Source organism: Galeopterus variegatus, unplaced genomic scaffold (genome assembly GCF_000696425.1).
Source record: "Galeopterus variegatus unplaced genomic scaffold, G_variegatus-3.0.2 Scaffold926, whole genome shotgun sequence".
Classification (NCBI taxonomy): domain Eukaryota; kingdom Metazoa; phylum Chordata; class Mammalia; order Dermoptera; family Cynocephalidae; genus Galeopterus; species Galeopterus variegatus.
The window spans coordinates 446818-466059 of record NW_007727037.1 but is presented as its reverse complement, the minus strand read 5'-3'; the positions used below and the strand labels follow the sequence as shown (position 1 = coordinate 466059).

Genomic DNA, 19242 nt, shown 5'->3' with positions numbered 1-19242 from the left:
CCAAACAGAAGGAATCTAGCTCCCTCGCAGCAGGGAGGAAGAGCAGGGTGTGTGGCTGGGTGGGTGGGCGCGTGGGCATGTGCAGGGGGGAGGGCGTGTGTGCGAGAGAAGCAGGCATGTGAATACCGGGGCATGTGTGTTGGGGCATGGTGCACGCGGGCTGGGGGTTCTAAGGTTGGGTGGGGGAAGGAGCTGGGGAAACAGTGTGCCTTTATGAGGGTGTGTGTGTGTGTGTGTGTGTGTGTGTGTTTGTGTGTGTGTGTGTGTGTGCCGCCGAGTCTGTGTGCAGTGGGTGTGGGTGTTTGTCTCCCTGTATCCGCCTTCCCTCCTGTCCTGGACATTTAGCCTTCCTGGGCTCGCCTTTCTCATGTCCTGCCTCCTCCCTCTTGGGGCTCAAATTGGGCTCCCTGGTTGAGGAGGGGGGCACACTCCAGGACCTAGTCCAACCCCAGACGCTGCCTGAGGCTTCCCTCCAGCTCCCCCTCCCTTCCTTTCCTCCCTCCCTCTCTTTCCTTTCCTTCCTCCCCCCCCCCAGGCTGGCGTGCCAGGGGGTGGGACATGCCAATCACTGGCTGTGCCTCTCCCGCTGCCAGCACAGGGCGCAGCTCCCCCCGGGGAGCCAGGTGTTTGGGTCCCTGGAGACGCCGCCAGCCCCCCGGGGAGACAGTGGGGCTGAAGACCCTACAGATCCCTCTCCAGCCCATGGTGAGTACATTTGGGAGGGTTTGGGAGGGACTTCAACAAGGTGGGAGCAAGAGAAGCAGAGTCCTCGGGGTAGGGCAGGGACCAGGATGAGACGAAAATGGACCCCCGAGAGAGGAAGTCAGGGAGGGGTCTAGAGGCCAAGGGGGCTCTGTAGGATTGGACATTGGCTACTCCAAACACCCCATCTCCTGGCTTTGAGTGGATATATCTTATGTTTTTCTGGGCTTCAGCTGGCGGAAGAGATGGAGACCCCCTTAGGAAACTGGAAGAGATTAGGCTACCTTGAAGCAGGCAGATCCCCCAGCACCTTAAGGACAGTGTGGGAAGGGCAGGGGACCAAGAGGCAGCCCTTGCCACCAGCATCCTATGGGAGGTTGACCCCCCCTTAATTGCAGCGCCAGTCCCAGAACCTCCTCCTCTCCTCCTTCAGGGCACCCTGAATCCCACCACCCCCATCCACCTCCAGCTCCCCCAAGATGGACTGAACCAGGCTGCTGGCCCGATGGACAAGCTGGATGCCAGGTGGGTGTTGGGCCAGAAGCCAGCAGAAGACTAGGCAAAGGGCCCCAGGGCTCTCTGGGGACAAATGGGCACATGGTTGACTACACTAGCCAGGGAATGTGGCCCTGACATGTGCAGGGGCCCAGAGGGCCCTCCTTTGTTTCTTGTATCTCAGGTACCTGCAGGGCAGGTCTCAGTCCTCTGTGCAGGTAACGGATGGATACTAATGGGCACCCATGGCAGGTGCCCATCCCAGTGCCCTCAGACTCCACAATGAGGGGATGGGCTGCGGGCCAAGAGCTTTGATTTTTGCAGAGTTGATAGTGCCTGGGCAGCTGCTGGAGACGGGATAGTCAGCTTAGATCATTCAGATATGTGCAGCTTGGGGGTTATCAGTGCCAGTGGAGAAGTAAGTGTTCACCTCTTCCCACAAAGCACACCTGCAGCTCCACGCAGACTGACCAGGCCCCCCTGCCCAACTGGCAGGAAGGAGCCAGGCCATCTCCAGCAGCTGGACAGTCTCCTCTCCTTGGGTAATCAGCTGCTCACTGAACTGTCAGATGAGAGTTCTCCCCTGACCTCAGCCACCAGGCAAGCTGCGATCGCTGCTGAGATATGAAAGAGGAGGAGATAATGAAATGGGGCTGCTGAAGATGTCACTCTTGGCTCACAGACTGGTGGTTGGAGATTGAGGACTGGATCCTGAAGTGCAAAGGGGAGTCCAAAGTGTCCAGGAGGGGCTAGGCAGAGGTCATGTCAGACCTAGAAAGGAATTTTCCCATTGTGCAGATGGAGAGACTGAGGCTGAGAAAGAGGAAGGGACAGGCTCATGGTCACAGAAGGAATATTTATGGGTCCAGTTGGGGCTTGGACCCCATTCTTCTCCCCCTCAGCACAATGCTGGGCTGCCATCTTGGTGAGCAGGATGATGGGGGGGTAGGGGGCACGGCAAGCCCTGTGAGGCAGGAGCCTGGGTTCCCTGGCAGGCGGCTGGGGAGAAGGGGGTGATCGCTGGCTTTCTGCTCTGCCGTGGTACCATGGTGATGCTTAGAAGAATGGGGGAGGGAGGGAGAGGAAAGAAGGAAGTGGGGAAGGGAGTGCAAGGAGCATGGAGCAGGGGGCATGCGGAGAGGAGACTGGGGCCCCAACACCTCTGATGCCACACTGGCAGAGGAAGGTGTAGGGACTGGCCTGCGAAGGGACAGGCTCTGGCATGGTCCGGCTCAAGTTGGGCAACTGGTTAAGGTCCATCACGGGTGAGCGAATCTGGTGGTGGTTCCAGGGCTGACGTTCCTCTTCCGGCCCAGCAGAGCGTTGCTGTAGCATTTAACTGATGGCTGCTGCCCTCCACAGGGCTAGCTGGCACTCCTGCTGGTGACTGTTGAGCCTGAAAAGGTGATTGATTTGACCTGTTTACTCCCTCATTCCCAAGGCCGGGCATCAGAGGTGGAAGTTTTGAGCATCTGTAACAGGTCAGGAGCTACCTTCAGAGAAAAGTTATCCTAGGGGGAGAGAGCCACCTCAGACAGACTGGCTTCTGGGTTAGGGTCCCAGCGAAAGGGACCCGTCAGGAGACCTGGCCAGAAGGAGCACCCTCCGTGCTGCGTGATGAGATCCCAGGTGCCCCGCCACAGCCGCTCCACGTACCTCCTTCTCACATCGTCCCAGGTTCTGCCAGCTTCCAGGCCCAGAATCACAAAATGGCTGCTCTTCTCCCTTCTAAACCTCTTCCCCAGCACCCTCACTCTCTGCCTCCCCTTCTACACTCCTTGACCACTGGTAAGATTCAGGAAAGCCTAGTGCTCAGGAATCCCTCTCCCCAACTCCCTCTCCCTGCCTCCCCCAGGGCTCTCTCCCCTCCGCCTTCCTCTCACCAGCCAGATCCCCAGCCCCTGGGGATTGGTCCGGGGCGCAGGCGGTCAACAGTCTGGTCTGATGCATTAGAGGCTCTGACCTCATCCCTTAACCCTTTGAGCCCAGGCTGACATTTTCCTTCCCCCACAATGACAGGCGCCATCACACACCCGTGCCCTTCCTGTCAACTCACTTAGCTTCCCTGCAGCCTGGTGAGACAGGGTTTCCTTGGTCCATTGTACGAGAGGATGCTCTTGGCTGCTTTTCTCCTGTGTTTTCAAGCCAGGCAGGGCCTCACCCAGACATTAGGGGCCTGGCAGATGAGGGGATTTGGGAGCTGGAGGGGGTAGAGGGGCCTGTGGGCCATGCTCTGGAGCCTGTCCTGACCCCCGCAGGCTCATCCTTATGCTCCAGGGTCTGAAGTCAAGTGGGACAAACCCACGTACACATTCATATATTTATGCCACAAATATTTATTGAGCAACTACTATGTGCCAAGCCCTGGGATAAAGCAGTGAATGAAGCAGACACAGCCCATACCCTGCCGCAGTGCTGTCATCATACATGACACAGAGAGATGGCAGACACTGTCACACACACACACAGACCGGATGCTAAGGGACGGACTGACTCCTCACTGCTGACTGATTCAAACTAGGGTTTGGCCAAGCTAGTTGAGGTGAGCAAGGGGGTTGATGAACCTGCCTATCCCCTCAAGACCAATTTCGAGTAGCGGATAAGATGTCGGTCTTGGAAACAGGCTTCCTGAGTCCAAATCCTGCTTGCAGCACTGATGAGCTGTAAGGTCCTTAAGGTCTTGAAATGTCTCTCAGTTGCCCCTTTTACAAATTGGGGATAAAAAAAGAACCTACTTCACAAGGAACAGGTAAATTAAATCATGTATATAATGCTTAGAGCTATGTCTGGTATGTAGTAAGCAGTCAGTAAATATCAGTTGCTATGACAATATTAGTAAAATTATTAAAGGTTCCCTGCAGCCTTCATCAGGAGGCCACAGTTCTAGGCAGAAAAGCACCTCCCCTCTTCCCTGCCCACTCCCACACACCCTCACACACAAACACTCATCCTAGGAGGTCACCCCCATCCCCCAGAAGGGCTACCAGGTCAGGACGGTGACTTGCCCAAGGTCACACAGCAAGATGAGAGCTTGAAGCCAGACAGAGGCAGAGCCAAAGACTGCCTTGGAGAGTCTTCTCCCCACCCACTGCAGTCCCCACTGGCCAATTCCCACACCCCCGTGGATGTTTTCACAGAATGTGCTCTACAAAGGTAGCTGCAAGCCCCCCTTTCAACCAGATGGATGACCCTAAGCCCCTCCTTTGTAGGAACTCTGGAGCCACCGCTGAACCCTGGCACACTAACTCTCAGCCCAGGACTAGTCTCCCCAGGAGAATCAGCCACAATCACAAGAAATCGGGTTTTTTCACTACCACCATCTTGCTGATCCCACAGTACCTTGAACAGGTAGAAGATTGTCCCCAGTCGAGAGTGAAGGAGACTTGACCAAGGTCACACAGCAGGGACTAGAGCACATCTCCAGGAACCTTCTCCTGCACTCTTTCACCGTCCAAGAGAGGGTTTGGGGCTTTTGACTTTGGAAATGCAGAGTCATTGACGGGTCTGTTCTTGGGCTGTAGCACAGGGGACAGAAGGGTCAGGGGGTGTTAAGAATCAGGTTCCAGTTGCCCAGAACCTCTGCCCCTTCTCTTTCCCGCCAGCTCTTCCAGATGGGAAGTCTCAGCCCTCACAGTGCCTAGGTGGGGCATAGAGGGTTTCCAAGTGCAAAGAACCCACAGGCCTTGGAGTCCACAGATTGAGGTCAGAATCCCAACTCCACCCCTTCCTGTGGGACCATCAGAAAGCCACTTAGCCCCCTGAGCCTCAGTGTCCTCATCTATAATATAGAGATAAGAACCCCCCATTGGGGTGCCCATTGGGGTGTCCGACAGATTCAAGGGAATAATCTTGTACATAAAGTGCCTGGAATGCAGGAAGTATTAATTATAGTGGTTCTCAATATGACTATTAAATGGGAAAGTTGGAAGGGATTTCCATCCATCAAGGCAAGGGACTGCCAGCCTTCTCGTCTCCAAGGACCCCTTGGGTTCCTTCTTCCCACAGGTCCCCCTGTTCTGGTGCATTTTTTAAATTCGTCACAGTTATAGCTCTCCTCTGGCAAGAGCTAGTCATGGGCAGAGATCCACGTTCCCATCCTGAGCTGTCATTCCAGCCCCTATTGGGAGAACCTAAGTGGGCCTCCAGCCTTTCTTCAGGACTGGGGTCCTTTCCATTCAGCATCTTGAGATGTTGGTTCCAGGACCCCATTAAGCCTCCCCAGACACCAGGCGAGTCCAACTTCCAAATGAGCAAACTGGGGCCAGAGAGGGGCCCCAGCCTTTCTTCAGGACTGGGGTCCTTTCCATTCAGCATCTTGAGATGTTGGTTCCAGGACCCCATTAAGCCTCCCCAGACACCAGGCGAGTCCAACTTCCAAATGAGCAAACTGGGGCCAGAGAGGGGCCCCAGCCTTTCTTCAGGACTGGGGTCCTTTCCATTCAGCATCTTGAGATGTTGGTTCCAGGACCCCATTAAGCCTCCCCAGACACCAGGCGAGTCCAACTTCCAAATGAGCAAACTGGGGCCAGAGAGGGGCTCCAGCCTTTCTTCAGGACTGGGGTCCTTTCCATTCAGCATCTTGAGATGTTGGTTCCAGGACCCCATTAAGCCTCCCCAGACACCAGGCGAGTCCAACTTCCAAATGAGCAAACTGGGGCCAGAGAGGGGCTGTGCTTAGGGTCTGCAGGGGAAGAGGCATGGTGAGAAGTAGCTGGGATAAGGATCAGGAAAAGCAACAGAGACCCTTAACTGAGTGTCTGTCCCAGTGCCAGACATTTTGGATGCTATTACCCCATCGGCTGGGGACTGAGGGGCAGTGGGGGAATGAATGGTTAAGTGATTGCTGATTGTCACATGGCTAGGAAGGGACAGCATGGAGCTTCAAACCCAGGGCTATACCCATGCTGGTCAGCCACCAAAACAAAACAAACAAAAAAAAAACAAACCCAGAGCTATGGTCCACAACTCCAGGATTAACGTGCATTAAGTGAGGTTTGCCTCAGAACAAAATTTAAGAGGGGCACACAAAAAACTGACTGATCAAGACCAATAATATCGTAATGTAATAGTCTTTTTAATTAAGTGGCAAACTACAGCCCACAGGCTGGCTGTCTGTTTTGTAAATAAAGTTTCATTGGAATAAGGGCCAGGATTAGGGTGAGGCAAGCGAGACAGGGCCGTGCAAGGATGGGGCTGGATCCTGTCTTTGTTTAACATTGTGCTCATCGTAGATTTTTTGCATTAATTTCCATTTTTTTAAATATTGCATTAAAATATTTTCTTGATTACTGAGTTATGGGACACCCTTAAATTCTGCACCCGAGGCAAGTGCCTGACTGGCGTCACCCTTGTCCTAGCCTGTTGTGGTGTTAGGAGCCAAGCTTTAGAGGTGGCCCCATACCCAGGCTGCTGGGAGGACGCAGCAGCTGGAGAGGTGCAGCCTCTCAGGCCAGCAAGCTCCTCTTGTCTGACTCAGCCTTTGCAGGTCATTGCCCAGGGCCCAGGGCTACACAGCTGCTCCAAGGCCCCTGGGGGGTGGAGGGTGAAGGGCAGTACCCAGTTTAGGAGCCAGGAGACCTTGGGCTGGATGACGCCTTCAACCCTTTTTCCTCTGGGCTTCAGCTCCTCCCTTTGTGCAATGAGCATTAAACTGCACTGAGTTCAGAAGACCAAAGGGACAAGAGCTGTGTGGGCACATTCTCGAGGGTGGTATGCACCAGTGACCTCACTGGGATCACTGGAGAAAGCCGCTGCCTGATCCCAGCCTCCAGCCTAGTGTCTGACTTTGGCTAAGGGAGGAGGTGCAATAAAACTCAGTAATCAAGATAAATTTGGCTGGCCAGTTGACTCAGTTGGCTAGAGCACAGCCTTGTAACACCAAGATCAAAGGCTCAGATCACCATAGCGGCCAGCCACCAAAAAAAAAATCACATATTAATGTAATATTTTTAAAATTTAAATTGGCAAACGACAGCCTCCAGGTTAACCATCAGATTTTGCAAATGAAGTTTTGTTGGCACACACTGCTTGGGTTCAAATCCTGATTCCTACTTAACTTGTGTGATCTTGTGCAAGTTCTCTGGCTTTTCCCAGCCTCAGTTTCCTCATCTGTAAAATGGAGATACCGGCAACCCCTAGGTCATAGGTTCCTGTTCAGATCAAACGAAACAAGGTTCTGGGGCCAGCCCGTGTCTCACTTGGGAGAGTGCGGTGCTGATAACACCAAGGCCATGGGTTCAGATCCCATATAGGGATGGCCGGTTAGCTCACTGGCTGAGCGTGGTGCTGATAACAGCAAGCCAAGGGTTAAGATCCCCTTACTGGTCATCTTTTTAAAAAAAATTAGGGCCGACCCCGTGGCGCACTCGGGAGAGTGCGGCGCTGGGAGCGCAGTAGTGCTCCCGTGGCGGGTTCGGACCCTATATAGGGATGGCGCCGCAGTGCTCACTGGCTGGGTGCGGTGCGGCTGTTCACAAAAAATAAATAAATAAAAAATTTTTTAAATTAAATAAAATGAATAAATAAATAAAAGAAACAACGTTCTGGCTGCTTAGCTGAGTTGGTTAGAACACCGTGTTATGGGCCGAGCCCGTGGCGCACTCGGGAGAGTATGGCGCTGGGAGTGCAGCAGTGCTCCCGCCCCGGGTTCGGATCCTATATAGGGATGACCGGTGCACTCACAGCGCTCACTGGCTGAGCGCGGTGCAGCCGGTCTCAAAAAAAAAAGGACAAAAAAAAAGAAAGAACACAGTGTTATAACACCAAGGTGAAGACTTAGGATCCTCGTACCGGCCAGCCACCAAAAAAAAAAAAAGATTAATATGCATGTAAGCACTGTAGTAGCGACTGGCCCTCAGGGAGCTCTAAATACCAGCAATGGACATTATGATTATTAGTTACTGTTGTCGTAGCATCAGAGATTTTTAATCAGAGGAGAAGACACTCCTAGGCAGGAGGGAGCCCTCTTTGCTACACATACTAAGAGTTAATGGGGACCTAGTGCTGACCATGTGCTCATTCTGTCCCACAGGGTCCCCCAGTGCTGAGAGCTGCTGTCACACACACTGATCTAAGTGCTTTACATTCTTTTTTTTTTTTTTTTTTGGTGTTAAAATATATATAACATAAAGATTGCCATTTCAAACATTTTTAAACATGCAATTGTGTGGAATTAATTCATTCACAATGCTGTGTGACCACTACCTTCATCTATTACCAAAATTTTTTGTCATCCTAAACATAAACTCTGTACCAATTAAGCAATAACTGCTCGTTATTCCTTCCGCCCAAGCCCTTCATGCTCATTGACTCCCTTAACCCTCACCACAGTTCCTTGAGATATTAACTAATGCCATTAGCTAATAGGTATTATTCCCATTTTCCAGTTGAGAAAACCAAGGCATATAGAAGTGTATCCCTAGCAATAATCGTACACCCAGTAAATAGTGTGGCCTGGATTCAAATCCAGACAGTCTGGCTGCAGAGTGCATTCTTCAACTGTGATGTTACACATGCCTCCTCATGTGCAAACTGTCCCAGGCACATGAGCACACACTGACTGCCACGGTCTTCTTGTCCATTCTGTCCCACACTGACCTCCCCGTGCTGGGAGCTGCTCTCACGTACTGGCAGTTCACCATGAGCCCTGGAGGTGTCCTGAGCCACACACCACCAAGGCCATCTATCACATTCACAGTGCTTCAGTCTCTCTGTCACAGACCAGCTCCCCAAGAAACGCCACGGCTTGGTGAGCCCTTGCCCAACATCTCTCCCTTGGAATTTTTCCAACAATACAGCCCCTGAAGGCCACAGTTGTAGGTTGGGGGGACCACCACACTCTTCAATGGGCAGATGGAAACCTGAGGCCCAGCACAGGAAGAGACCTGCCAAATCACAGAGCAGCAAGGCCGTGGATGAGCTGACCTGGACCCTCACCCTTCAATCTGGCTTCACTTTGCCCAGTCAGGAGTTTGCTAAGCGTCCTGGCCTTTCTCTTTACCCCACCTTAGTGCCTGGGCCAGACTCCATATCCAAGAAAAGTCTGGGGGATCTTCCCATTCCCCTTCCTTCCCCCCTACTCAGCTGGGGCTTGGGAACAGCACCAGGAGAGGGAGGGGGCCCTCGCACACCCCATATGGGGCCAGACCCCCTCTTAGCTGGGAGCTGAGGCTCTCGTCTCTGCTTTTACTGCAGACCTTCTTATCACTAAGCAAGTGTCCAGGCCCAGCACAACTTTCCCTGTTGCCGTCATGAAGGGTCTAATCCAGCTGAACCCCCACCACCACCACCACCATATACACCCACAGAAAAACGTGCAGACACAAATACACATACGTGCGCACATGTATTCATACGGCGCCCCTCTGCTCCCATCTCTTTCCCTTATCTTCTCTGGAGCCCTCCCCTTTCTTCCTGTCTCTCCTTATTTTTTTTAATATTATTTTATTTTGTCAATATACAACGTGGTTGATTATCGTGGCCCATTACTGAAGCCTCCCTTTCCCCCGCCAACAATGTCCTTTCTGTTCACTTGTCGTATCAACTTCAAGGAATTGTAATTGTTGTGTCTTCTCCCCACCCCCCAAGTTTATCTGTGTATTTATTTATTTAGTTTTAGCTCCCACAAAGAAGTGAGAACGTGATATTTCTCTATATCTCGTTATTTGATGGACGAATCCCCCTGGAGGGCTGGCCAGTTAGCTCACTTTGGAGAGCCTAGTGTTATAACACCAAGGTCAAGGGTTCAGATCCCCAGCCCCCAAAAAAAAAAAAAAAAAAGGGAATCCCACTGGAGCTCACATACTCGGTGAGAGCAAGGACTGGGTTCTAGTCATACTCGCCGCCTGTGTGACCGTGGCCAAGCCTCGCAGCTGCTTAGAGCTACAGTCGCCTCACAGTGACATGGGGATGTTGAGAGCCCTTCCTCCTAGAGATGTACAATGGTTAAATTAGGTAATTCAATTATATGCTTAGCACTGTGTCTGGCATGTAGTAACTTCAGTGAATGAGGGCTTTAATAAGGTGAATGGAATGCTTTGAAAATCTGGCAGGACTGTGCATACAAAGGGAGTCTCCCAACTCACGCCACAGGAGAGGGATTAGTGCTGGGCTGGCCAGTTCGCTCAGGTGGTTGTTCTGATAACACCAAGGTCCAGGGTTTGATCCCTGTACCAGCCAGCCTCCAAAAAAAAAAAGAAAGAAAGAAAAGGAATTAGTGCTAATTTCCCAATGAGGAAAAAAAACTGAGGTTGAGAGTCTGATTGGTGAAGCTGGAATGAGGACTCAGATCCCTGGGTTCCAAAGCCACCCCATGCTGCTGGCAAATCCACTCATGGCTGGGAAGGTGCACTCTAAATGACTGAGTGTGGGCACCAGTAAGGGAGGGTGATCTGTCTGGCCTGAAGCTCTGAGAAGACAGGAACTGTGACCTCAGCACTGTCCACTACAGGCTATCAGCGATGCCCAGCGGCCCAGCCTAAACCCATGTCCTCTCTTTTCAGGTGATGACCCTCCTCTGAGGAAGCCCTGTAGTGTGACTGGAGGAAGAGGCTGTCCCCAAGCCCCACATGGCCACCATGAACACCTCAGCCCCACCCGCTGTCAGCCCCAACATCACTGTCCTGGCACCGGGAAAGGGCCCCTGGCAAGTGGCCTTCATTGGGATCACCACAGGCCTCCTGTCATTGGCCACAGTGACAGGCAACCTGTTGGTCCTCATCTCCTTCAAGGTCAACACGGAACTCAAGACAGTCAATAACTACTTTCTGCTGAGCCTGGCCTGCGCTGACCTCATCATTGGCACTTTCTCCATGAACCTCTACACCACCTACCTGCTCATGGGCCACTGGGCTCTGGGCACGCTGGCCTGTGACCTCTGGCTGGCCCTGGACTATGTGGCCAGCAATGCTTCCGTCATGAATCTGCTGCTCATCAGCTTTGACCGTTACTTCTCTGTGACTCGGCCCCTGAGCTACCGTGCCAAGCGCACGCCTCGCCGGGCAGCCCTGATGATTGGCCTCGCCTGGCTGGTTTCTTTCGTCCTCTGGGCCCCAGCCATTCTCTTCTGGCAGTACCTGGTAGGGGAGCGGACGGTGCTGGCTGGGCAGTGCTACATCCAGTTCCTCTCCCAGCCCATCATCACCTTTGGCACAGCCATGGCTGCCTTCTACCTCCCTGTCACCGTCATGTGCACACTCTACTGGCGCATCTACCGGGAGACGGAGAACCGGGCACGGGAGCTAGCTGCCCTGCAGGGCTCTGAGACGCCAGGCAAAGGGGGTGGCAGCAGCAGCAGCTCAGAGAGGTCCCAGCCAGGGGCTGAGGGCTCACCAGAGACTCCTCCGGGCCGCTGCTGTCGCTGTTGCCGGGCCCCCAGGCTGCTGCAGGCCTACAGCTGGAAGGAGGAAGAGGAAGAGGATGAAGGCTCCATGGAGTCCCTCACCTCCTCGGAGGGTGAGGAGCCCGGCTCCGAAGTGGTGATCAAGATGCCCATGGTGGACCCCGATGCACAGGCCCCCACCAAGCAGCCCCCCCGGAGCTCCCCCAATACAGTAAAGAGGCCGACCCGAAAAGGGCGTGATCGAGCTGGCAAGAGCCAGAAGCCCCGCGGGAAGGAGCAGCTGGCCAAGCGGAAGACCTTCTCGCTGGTCAAGGAAAAGAAGGCGGCTCGGACCCTGAGTGCCATCCTGCTGGCCTTCATCCTCACCTGGACACCGTACAACATCATGGTGCTGGTGTCCACCTTCTGCAAGGACTGTGTTCCCGAGACCCTGTGGGAGCTGGGCTACTGGCTCTGCTACGTCAACAGCACCGTCAACCCCATGTGCTATGCTCTCTGCAACAAAGCCTTCCGGGACACCTTCCGCCTGCTGCTGCTCTGCCGCTGGGACAAGCGACGCTGGCGCAAGATCCCCAAGCGCCCTGGCTCTGTGCACCGCACCCCCTCCCGCCAATGCTGATGGTCCCCTCTCCTGCATCCCTCCACTCCCGATCCCAGGAGAGGCCGGTGGAAAGCGGGCAGGGGCTATGTCCTCAGCCCCAGGGCCCTGCTGGGGCCTCATTCGGCTTCCCAGGACCCTGGGTCACCTTCCTGGACAGCCAAGATAGACCCTGCCAATTTTCCAAACTTTGCTATTCCCAGGCAGGGAGGGAAACCTGGGGAACTGGTTTTTCTGTTCCCTACTGGGTGGGAGTGGGCTTTTCACCAGGAAGAAGGCTCGGGAGGAGGATCTGGGCTTTGGACTCCTTGTTTGCATTTAGGCAGGAAGTCAGGAGCCAGCAGGACAGGCTGTGAGAAAGAAGGCTCAACATTACAGTCTTCCTCAGCCCAGTGGCGACCTGGTTTGCAGAGTGAGATGGTACCTCTGGGGGGCCACAAACGGGAACTTACACCAGCCACTGAGAAAGCAAAGCTTGACCCACAAGGAGCTGGAGATTCCTAGCTGGGGATCCCCCCCAACTCCATAGGCAGAGCCTTCCCAGCTGGGCCGTAAGCACACTCTCCAGGATAGTCCAGCTTCCTGACAAATGTCCCCAGAGTGTCTCTAGATGGGTCACCTCTGAGGCAAATGTCCAAGTATGAGCAGGACAATGACACCAGAGGGGACCAGCTTGTCTAGTCACACATCAAGTCCCACAGCAGCAGTAGGACCAGGTGCCAGATGTCCCGACTGTCCCACTATGTCATTTCCCTGAGAGTAGGGGGCAGGGGTGCCTGCTATCCAGCCCCACACCCGTAACCTCTGCCCCAGAGAAACCTCAGTTTCTCCCTGCTGGCTCATAGCCACCACATGGGTGGATCTGCTCCGTGCAGATCTAGTCAGGCCTCCTGCATGCTGCCTGCCTCCAGCCCTGCCCCACACAGGCCTGGCCCAGCCAGCAGGTTCTCTCCTGTGAGCTCCCCAATCCGACCCCTGCATGGCCTTCCAGCCGCCTTTATCTCCAGCCCCAGCCTGGGCCCAAATGTTCTTTCCTTCCATCCTCAGCAAGTGCTGAGTCTGTGAATAAAGCCACATAACCAGCGGGCACTAAGGGACACTCTCTGTGTTGGCTCGAGGCCCTGGTCTCAGGCCAAGGCAGGATGGGGCAGGGAGGGCCCAAGTACTGTGGAATGTGGGCTGCTGCCCAGGAGGTGGTTCCAGGACGGGCAGCACTGAGTGGCTGGATCTACCAAAGCCTGTGGGTCCCAGCGCCAGGGGTCCCTGACTCAGGTGAGTGGAGCAGCAACAGGCAGACCTGCATCTGGAAGTGAGGCAGCCAGGTAAAATAAACTGCCACTGCCCAGATCCCTGAATGTTCTTTATTGGCCCTACAATACATGGCTACTCTGAGGCCCTGTCACACCCAGAAAGAACAGAACTGCTCCAAGCCCCCATTTATAGATTACTCCTACAAAGCAACACCCAGGCTTCCAGGCCATTCATAGCCTCCTGACCCTTGGACTGTGGAGATGAGGGGGCTGGAGTATTTAGGCTAAAGCACTCCCTCAGGGTGACCCTCAGGCCAGCTTATATGGCACTTCATTGGTGAGGGTTCCCCAAAGACTAATGCAAAGGAATTCTAAAGAGGTTAATCCCACAGCCAAGAGCAGTGGTCTCAAAATGTGGCTGTTGTTGGGGTTCAATGATTCTCTAGAAGGACTCAGAATTCAGCAAAACTGTTATACTCACAGTTACAGCTTCTTGCAGTGGAAGAATACAGAGTAAAACAGCAACAGGAAAAGGTGCACAGGGCAGCGTCCAGGAGAGACCAGGTGCAAGCTTCCAGTTGTCTTCCCCCAGTGGAGTTATGCACACAGTGCTTAACTCTCCAAGCAATGATGTGTGACAACATACATGAAGTATTGCCAACCAGAAAAGCTTATCCAAGCCTTGATGTCTTGTGTTTTTACTGGAAATTGGTCATGTAGGCATGGCTGAACTTAGTTACTTAGTATCCAGCTCTGCCAGAGGTTAAACTGATACCATGTGCCTAAGGTTTGCACCATAGGTCACATTGTTAGCATAGACTATCTGGTGTGGCCCAAGGCCCACAGGAAAGCAAAGACACTCTTATCAGACAGGATATTCTGAGGGCTTCACGTTATCTCCCAGGAGCCAGGCAAGGCTAAACCTTTCTTTGAAATATGCAGGCTTTGGACAACCCAGATCTGCTGAGTTTAGTTCACAGTGGTCCTAACCGGTAGCATCAGTATCACCTGGGAACTTAGATATGAAAATTCTCAGAGTCATCCTAGATTTACTAAATCAGAAACTCTGAGGGTATAACCCAGTCATCTGTTTTAAGCCCTCCAGGTGATTTGTTTGTTTGTTTGTTTGTTTGTTTGTTTGTTGGTGGCTGGCCAGAGATGGGAATCCAAACCCTTGACCTCGGTGTTAGAACACTGTGCTCTAACCAACTGAGCTAACTGGTCAGCCCTCCTCCAGGTGATTCTGATGCAGGCTAAAGTCTGGGAAACACTGGCCTAGAGGGACTGTTTGTTTGTTTTTTGGTGGCTGGCCAGAGATGGGAATCCAAACCCTTGACCTCGGTGTTAGAACACTGTGCTCTAACCAACTGAGCTAACTGGCCAGCCCTCCTCCAGGTGATTCTGATGCAGGCTAAAGTCTGGGAAACACTGGCCTAGAGGGACGATGACATGGGTGGGCTAAACCCTTGCAGAGAGAGAAGTGGGAACTCACCCCACACCTAGCTGTCAGGACTCCCAGAACCTTTGGAAAGGAAGCTACCAACACTGCAGGCAAGGGCAGTCCACTGAAGAGGTAGACAGGACAGGCTAGCCAGGAGCCAGCAGGAAGCCTAGCACTATGGGAATGACTCTAGGACACAAACCTCATACCCCTCCCACACACTGAAGACCCAGAGAGGGCCCCTCCCTTGCCACTGCTCCTTCACAGCCCTGAGCCCCTTCAGGGCTAAAGGCCCTGGCCTGTGTTGAAGGTATCAGAACTGAGATCCTGGGAGAGTCAGAGGGACTGAAGAAGCTGAGCAGTGCCAGGAGAACTGCAGCCTTGAAATGAGATTAACCTGGCCTCTACTGAAGACTAAAAGTGGGAGTCAAAGCTGGCATTTGGATCAGGAATGAGGCTAGCAGTTCACATTTGCCCCTTGTCTCAAACACAGGTCCTACCACCATGTCCTTCACTGAACAACCTTAGGCATGTCTCTTATTTTCAGTGTCCTCATATCTGAAAGGGGGACAAGTCCATTGCAGAAGAGTTAAGAGGACAAGATAGACTGTAGGGAAAGCACCTCAATGGCTCTATGATCAGTGTTGTCCTGTGCTAACACAGGACAAGGCTGCCCACAGATAAATACCAGNAGTCATCTGTTTTAAGCCCTCCAGGTGATTTGTTTGTTTGTTTGTTTGTTTGTTTGTTTGTTTGTTTGTTTGTTTTTTGGTGGCTGGCCAGAGATGGGAATCCAAACCCTTGACCTCGGTGTTAGAACACTGTGCTCTAACCAACTGAGCTAACTGGCCAGCCCTCCTCCAGGTGATTCTGATGCAGGCTAAAGTCTGGGAAACACTGGCCTAGAGGGACGATGACATGGGTGGGCTAAACCCTTGCAGAGAGAGAAGTGGGAACTCACCCCACACCTAGCTGTCAGGACCCCCAGAACCTTTGGAAAGGAAGCTACCAACACTGCAGGCAAGGGCAGTCCACTGAAGAGGTAGACAGGACAGGCTAGCCAGGAGCCAGCAGGAAGCCTAGCACTATGGGAATGACTCTAGGACACAAACCTCATACCCCTCCCACACACTGAAGACCCAGAGAGGGCCCCTCCCTTGCCACTGCTCCTTCACAGCCCTGAGCCCCTTCAGGGCTAAAGGCCCTGGCCTGTGTTGAAGGTATCAGAACTGAGATCCTGGGAGAGTCAGAGGGACTGAAGAAGCTGAGCAGTGCCAGGAGAACTGCAGCCTTGAAATGAGATTAACCTGGCCTCTACTGAAGACTAAAAGTGGGAGTCAAAGCTGGCATTTGGATCAGGAATGAGGCTAGCAGTTCACATTTGCCCCTTGTCTCAAACACAGGTCCTACCACCATGTCCTTCACTGAACAACCTTAGGCATGTCTCTTATTTTCAGTGTCCTCATATCTGAAAGGGGGACAAGTCCATTGCAGAAGAGTTAAGAGGACAAGATAGACTGTAGGGAAAGCACCTCAATGGCTCTATGATCAGTGTTGTCCTGTGCTAACACAGGACAAGGCTGCCCACAGATAAATACCAGAAATCGGGTCTAGTTTCAGACCAGCTCTTTCCCTACACCTCCAGCTTGGGCTTTGAAGAGCCCAGTGTCCCGTGCCCCCAGCCCAGGGAGAAGAAACTCACACTCCAAAACAGCTTGATTAAAGGAGTACTGAAGAGCAAGCCTAGGTGGGAGAAGGCACGCGGTCCAGGAAGGCTTCACAGAGGTGAAGTCTGTGCCCTGCAGGCCTCTGAAGCAAGATTCCTGCAGACCCAGTTGCCAGAGAATGGAGGAATTGGCATGAGCCCAAAGGGAGGGGGTAGCTGGGCATGGCCTCAGTTTACCCCAAATGCTGCACCCCCTCCCACCCTGACAGTCCTTCTTGGCTCCAGAAACAAAGGCTATTTTGTGCCTAAGCAGGAATTAAGGAAATAATGAGTTTGCTTTGTAAATGTCACCTACTCCCCTACCACTACCACCAGGTGGGAGCGGCCCGGAGAAGGGGGACATTAGGATCCGCTCTCCTCCCACGTCCTCGCCCGCCCCAGTGCCCAATGTATCACTTTAGTGCCATCTGCTGGCAACCAAAGGAATAGAACTGGCTCTTGGAAGCTGCCTGAGCCTGCTTCCCAGACAAGAGGAGCACAGGACAAACTGATGGAGTAGGTGGTGTTGGCCTCCCCAGCTCCAGCCTCCAAACCTCAGCAGGAACCCAAGGCCCTGGAAGAATCAGCTCATTTTGTTCTACTATAAAACCTACAGGGGCAGGCTCTACCTCTCTGGCCACTACGCCGACCTCACCACCCAGGAGATGGATGAGAGGAGACTCGGCATCCATGGACAGCTCAGCTGGAGCTGATGCCCCCAGTGCCTCCCCAGGCCTTTGGAATCCTTGGCTTCATTCTTAGGAGCCTGGCTTGGATTTCACAGCACTCACGCTGACCCAGCTGGAAATTCAGTCAGGGACCTGCTCACCTTTCGAGCACAGAAGCCTTTTGAATGCTCAAGAGCCCCATACCTTCCTCAAGCTCTAAAGGGCCTGAGGTTATCGCTTCTGATGTCTTTGTGTTTAGCATCTTTGGTGCACACAAACTGCATCACTGCAGGAATCAGACTATCACACAAAATAGGTCTGAAAACAGTTCTTCCTCGTCCAGGCCCTGCCCTCCCTGCCCCTGAGTCCCACTCTCCTTCTGGGCATTCCTGGCTTGATGGCACCACCACTCACACAGCTGCTCAAGCCAGAAGGCTGGGAATTTTCCTAAACTCCTTTTCTATTTACTCCTTGTACACAGTCTACCTCCTGCATCATTCCCAAATTCATCCAGTTTTCTCCATCCCAGCTGCCACTACTCTAGTGCAGGCCTCTTGCCTGAAATGCTAAAACAATCCCTTCATTTGGAGATTAGCAAACTTTTTCTTTAAAGGGCCAGATAGCAAATATTTTATCAGATTCTGCAGGCCAAGAGACAAAATCAGGGATATTATGCAGGTACTCGTGTATTATACAGTCTCCATCACCGGTATTCAACTCTGCCATTGCAGGCGAAAGCAGCCACAGACAACACAGGAGCGAATAAACGCGGCTGTGTTCCAATACAATTTTATCTGAATTTCACTGAGATTTGAATTTCATACAATTATCACATGTCACAAAATATTCTTCTTTTGTTTTTCAGGCTTTTAAAAATGCAAAACCCATTCTTAGTTCACAGTTGGTGTAAAAACAGGCCCACCTATTGTAGTTGGCCAACCCCTGCCTTAACCAGTCCCACTCCCTTCCATTCTCCACGCTCTAGCCAGAGTGATTCTGCCAAACACAGATCTGATGCTTTCAACCCTTTGCTTACAACTAGCCAATAGCTTGAAATAAAAAATCAAGCTCCTTAGCCTTCAAAAGACTTCACATTCAGCCCTACTTACTTCTTCATCCTCTTCTGTGACCCCTCCTCCCATAGACCCTAGTACCAGCCTCTGGAATTCTCCTGCTCCTCACACAGGCCCCAAGCTCACTCCTTCATGCTTGCACCCTTTCCAGCCCGTCTCCTTTGAATATTCTTTTCTCACTTTGCCTGGAAAGTTCCTATGCTTCCTTCAAGATTGTGATGCTATTATATATATATATATATATATATATATATATTTGGTCTTCTTCCCCATTTCCTGACATACAGCTCCTAACACCCTGGGAATCTTCTGAGTGATGCGTCTTTTGTATGCTAATATGATGACTGGTGGCTGGTAACTCCTAGGTAGCTTCAAGATTAGGGCCAGTCACCAGAAAGACCAAAGCAAGTTTAGAGGGTTAGGACTTTCAGCCCCATCCCCCAACCTCCAGGGAGGGAGAGGGACTGAAGGTTAAGTTGAAAAACCAATGATCAGTGATTTAATCAATCACGCCTACGTAATAAAGCTTCCATAATAACCCCAAACGACTGAGTTCTGAGGGCTTCCAGATAGCTGAACATACGGACGTTCCCGGACGTGGGGAGGACATGGAAGCTCCGCGCCCCTCCCCCATACCTCCCCTATGTGTCTCTTCCATCTGACTCTTCATCTGTGATATCCTTTACAATAAATGGGTAAACAAGTGTTTCCCTGAGTTCTGTGAGAGCTGCTCTAGCAAATTCGTCAAACCTGAAAAGGGGGTTGGGAGAATGCCAACTTACAGCCTGTCAGTCAGGAGCACAGGCCACAGCCTGTGCTTGCAACTGGCATCTGAAGTGAGGGACAGTCTTGTGGGAACGAGCCCTTAACCCCAGGGATCTGACGCTATCTCTAAGTAGATTGTGTCAGAAGTAAGTTGAATTAGGGCCGGCCCGGTGGCGCACTGCTATAGTGCGCTGCTTGGGAAGCGC

At 52.6% G+C, this 19242-nt stretch overlaps 1 protein-coding gene across 2 annotated transcripts; it reads left to right on the top strand.

The window, feature by feature from the left end:
- The first annotated feature begins 234 nt into the window (after positions 1-234).
- On the top strand, positions 235-13481 carry CHRM1 (cholinergic receptor, muscarinic 1). Of its 2 annotated transcripts, XM_008573510.1 has the most exons (3): positions 235-705; positions 1136-1227; positions 10698-12570. In XM_008573510.1, exon 3 carries the CDS (start codon positions 10764-10766, stop codon positions 12153-12155), a length of 1392 nt encoding a protein of 463 aa, XP_008571732.1. In that variant the 5' UTR covers positions 235-705; positions 1136-1227; positions 10698-10763; the 3' UTR covers positions 12156-12570. The 2 variants fall into 2 exon arrangements, with proteins under 2 accessions (XP_008571732.1, XP_008571733.1); XM_008573511.1 differs by lacking the exon at positions 1136-1227 and having other exon boundaries at positions 10698-13481.
- Positions 13482-19242: the final 5761 nt, after the last annotated feature.